Below are 4,662 nucleotides of genomic sequence, written 5' to 3' on the forward strand. Positions count from 1 at the left end.
TTAATTGGTAAACTACATGGCAATATAAAATGTGTATTTTTTAGTGATCCAATACGTAATATGGTACATTTATCATAATTTGGTTTTAATCCAGAGAGGATAGCAAAGGTATCTAGATCCTCTATGAGGCCCTGGAGAGACTCTAGTTGTGGTTTTAAAAGAAAACATGAATCATCAGCGTACAATGACACCTTAGTTTTTAAGCCATGGATTTCTAATCCTTTAATATTAATGTTTGATCTAATTTTAACAGCTAACATTTCGATGGCAATAATAAATAGATATGCCGATAGTGGACAACCTTGTTTTACTCCTCTAGATAGTTTAAAACTTTCTGAGATGTAGCCATTATTTACTATTTTACACCTAGGGTTACTATACATAATTTTAACCCATTTTATAAGAGATTCCCCAAAATTGAAATATTCTAGGCATTTATATATAAACTCCAGTCGTACTTTATCAAAAGCCTTTTCAAAATCAGCTATGAAAACCAGGCCTGGTGTCCCCGATATCTCATAGTGTTCTATTGTTTCCAGTACTTGCCTTATATTATCTCCAATGTATCGTCCATGTAAAAAACCTGTCTGATTAGGATGAATAATATCTGACAAAACTTTTTTTATTCTATGCGCCAAGCATTTTGCTAGGATTTTTGCATCACAACACTGAAGTGTAAGAGGTCTCCAATTTTTTTAATTGGACTGGATCTTTATATATACCACTTGGGTCCTGTTTCAGTAATAACGATATCAGACCTTCTTGTTGTGTGTCTGATAATCTACCATTTATATAGGAGTGGTTAAAACAAGTTAATAATGGTCCTTTGAGTATATCAGTAGGTCTATGTTGTTGTTAGGTGAAGTTATGGGTCCTACAGTAGGTCTATGTTATTGTTATGGGTCCTACAGTAGGTCTATGCTGTTGTTTGGTGAAGTTATGGGTCCTACAGTAGGTCTATGTTGTTGTTAGGTGAAGTTATGGGTCCTACAGTAGGTCTATGTTGTTGTTAGGTGAAGTTATTGGTCCTACAGTAGGTCTATGTTATTGTTAGGTGAAGTTATTGGTCCTACAGTAGGTCTATGTTATTGTTAGGTGAAGTTATGGGTTCTACAGTAGGTCTATGTTGTTGTTAGGTGAAGTTATTGGTCCTACAGTAGGTCTATGTTATTGTTAGGTGAAGTTATGGGTCCTACAGTAGGTCTATGTTGTTGTTAGGTGAAGTTATGGGTCCTACAGTAGGTATATGTTGTTAGGTGAAGGTATTGGTCCTACAGTAGGTCTATGTTGTTGTTAGGTGAAGTTATGGGTCCTACAGTAGGTATATGTTGTTAGGTGAAGGTATTGGTCCTACAGTAGGTCTATGTTATTGTTAGGTGAAGTTATGGGTCCTACAGTAGGTCTATGTTGTTGTTAGGTGAAGTTATTGGTCCTACAGTAGGTCTATGTTATTGTTAGGTGAAGTTATTGGTCCTACAGTAGGTCTATGTTATTGTTAGGTGAAGTTATGGGTTCTACAGTAGGTCTATGTTGTTGTTAGGTGAAGTTATTGGTCCTACAGTAGGTCTATGTTATTGTTAGGTGAAGTTATGGGTCCTACAGTAGGTCTATGTTGTTGTTAGGTGAAGTTATGGGTCCTACAGTAGGTCTATGTTGTTGTTAGGTGAAGTTATGGGTCCTACAGTAGGTCTATGTTGTTGTTAGGTGAAGTTATGGGTCCTACAGTAGGTCTATGTTGTTGTTAGGTGAAGTTATGGGTTCTACAGTAGGTCTATGTTATTGATAGGTGAAGTTATGGGTTCTACAGTAGGTCTATGTTATAGTTATGGGTCCTACAGTAGGTCTGTTGTTGTTAGGTGAAGTTATGGGTTCTACAGTAGGTATATGTTATTGTTAGGTGGGAGTTATGTGCCAATTTGTTAAACACTTAGTATACAAACCCTTATTGTCAGGCTGATGGCAAAGCTAGCCAAAGATAATTTTACTGGTTGAAGTTTTTTTAAACTATAAAGCAGTTGATATGCGACAATAACACAAACATTTTAAGCAGGAGATTCAAACGAGCTTAACAATTATAATCCAAAAGTAGTGTGAAATGCACTCATAATCAACCTGTAAATGGAGGCTATTATTGCTGTCAGCCTATGAGAACTCCCCTGAGTTTTCCCCCACGGTGGTGAATTAGTGAATAGACACAGAGCTTAATGGAGGTTTCCTTGAGTAGCATCCTGATCTTGTGCTGTAATATGTTCAGAATACATTGTGAAAATCTAAAATCTTTGCTCACCATTTTTGCTCCAGGCAGATATACTACATCCATAACTAGTGGTTTCCTCATTAGCAGATATACTACATCCATAACTAGTGGTTTAGGGAGGAGTTTCTGCAACCGAATTGTGTGTGCTATGCCCTCGTGCCGCAATTTTAGCAAACACAGAAAGGGGCCTATATTTGAGACCAAAGTTGTCTGGCACACTGCTTAGGATTTCAACAACTTGAAAAACGTGTTTGTAGCCTGCAATCATCGATGTTACTACTAAATGTGAAAACAAGACTAAATCTGACTATTGTTGCTGTCTTGACTGGCTTAATTTTCAAATTTAACAGACGTCAATTGTTGTACAACTTGATGGGTACGCTCTGGGCATCACCTTTTACCTCAGTGGATTTCTGCTGTTGTGGGCCTTTAACCATCTGTCTGACTTTGTCGTTCACACAGGAGAGAGACGTGACTATCGTGGATCCTCTGGGGAGCCTCAACAACATCATGATGCTGACGAGGCAGAGAAGAGTCTCTCCAGATCAGAACTCCTCAGGAAACACCAGCAGAGACCCACAGGAAAGAAATCTCACTGCTGCTCTGACTGTGGGAAAAGATTCAACTACTCATCACACCTTAAAATACATCAAAGAATTCACACTGGAGAGAAACCTTATAGCTGTGATCAATGTGGGAAGAGTTTTACTACATCTAGCAATCTAACTGAACACCAGAGAATTCACACAGGAGAGAAACCTTACGGCTGTGATCAATGTGGGAAGAGATTTATTCTGCTACAAACCCTGAAATCGCACCAGAGAATACACACGGGAGAGAAACCTTTTGGCTGTTATCAATGTGGGACGAGTTTTTCTCACTTAAGCAGCCTGATAGGACACCAGCGGGGACACACAGGAGAGAAACCTTATAGCTGTGATCAATGTGGGAAGAGTTTTACTACATCTAGCAATCTAACTATACACCAGAGAATTCACACAGGAGAGAAACCTTATAGCTGTGATAGATGTGGGAAGAGTTTTACTATATCTAGCTCTCTGACTATACACCAGAGAACACACACAGGAGAGAAACCTTATAGCTGTGATCAATGTGGGAAGAGATTTATTCTGCTACAAACCCTGAAATCACACCAAAGAATACACACTGGAGAGAAACCTTTTGGCTGTTATCAATGTGGGACGAGTTTTTCTCACTTAAGCAGCCTGATAGGACACCAGCGGGGACACACAGGAGAGAAACCTTATAGCTGTGATCAATGTGGGAAGAGATGTACTACATCTGGCAATCTAACTATACACCAGAGAATTCACACAGGAGAGAAAGCGTATGGCTGTGATCAATGTGGGAAGAGTTTTACTACATCTAGCAATCTAACTGAACACCAGAGAACACACACAGGAGAGAAACCTTATGGCTGTGATCAATGTGGGAAAAGTTTTACTACATCTAGCAATCTGACTAGACACCAGCAAGTACACACAGGAGTGAAACCTCATAGCTGTGATCAATGTGGGAAGAGTTTTATTAGATCTAGCCAGCTGACAGTACACCAGAGAACACACACAGGAGTGAAATCTAATAGCTGTGATATATGTGGGAAGAGATACTCTGATAAAATATCTCTGATTAAACATCAGAAAATACATACATGAAGGAGTTGTGTTATAATATCAATGAAATGATGTCACAATGTAGAATGTTTTAACATTGTAGTAGGAGTATTTTAATGATGTCACAATGTAGAATGTTTTAACATTGTAGTAGGAGTATTTTAATGATGTCACAATGTAGAATGTTTTAACATTGTAGTAGGAGTATCTTAATAATTTTTGATCTATTTGAATGAATGTCAGAATGTAGAACCATAAACGTTTGTCCCCTGTTCAGTTGACATTATCTATCTATATTATCTATCTATTGATTTTAGCCTCAGCGGAAAAACCCAGGCCCTGAATTGAAAGAGTACTATTTATTTAACAAAAAGTGACAAAAAAAATTGTGTTACACTTACCACGTTGGTGACCCACTTGAATCAAAATGCAACACTTCAACATGTTTAGGTTTTCAATATTCAATATATCACAAACTGTTTCTGCATATTGGGTATTGATTTAGGCACGTTAAAACTGTGCACATTTGTGGCCTGTTGGAGGTCATTTTGCAGGGCTCTGGCAGTGCACCTCCTTGCACAAAGGCTGAGGTAGCGGTCCTGCTGCTGGGTTGTTGCCCTCCTACGGCCTCCTCCACGTCTCCTGATGTACTGGCCTGTCTCCTGGTAGCGCCTCCATGCTCTGGACACTACGCTGACAGACACAGCAAACCTTTTTGCCACAGCTCGCATTGATGTGCCATCCTGGATGAACTGCACTACCTGAGCCACT

The 4,662-nt window shown here is 39.0% G+C and overlaps 1 protein-coding gene across 1 annotated transcript; it reads left to right on the plus strand.

Moving 5' to 3' along the window:
- Positions 1-2,841: 2,841 nt before the first annotated feature.
- On the plus strand, positions 2,842-3,894 carry LOC120038664 (zinc finger protein 2 homolog; the record flags this gene model as incomplete). The annotated part of the gene is made up of 1 exon (XM_038984325.1): positions 2,842-3,894. A coding segment is annotated over one exon (1,053 nt), but the record flags the coding sequence as incomplete, so codon positions are not given.
- Positions 3,895-4,662: the final 768 nt, after the last annotated feature.

This window comes from Salvelinus namaycush, unplaced genomic scaffold, assembly GCF_016432855.1.
Source record: "Salvelinus namaycush isolate Seneca unplaced genomic scaffold, SaNama_1.0 Scaffold23, whole genome shotgun sequence".
NCBI classification, from domain to species: Eukaryota; Metazoa; Chordata; class Actinopteri; order Salmoniformes; family Salmonidae; genus Salvelinus; species Salvelinus namaycush.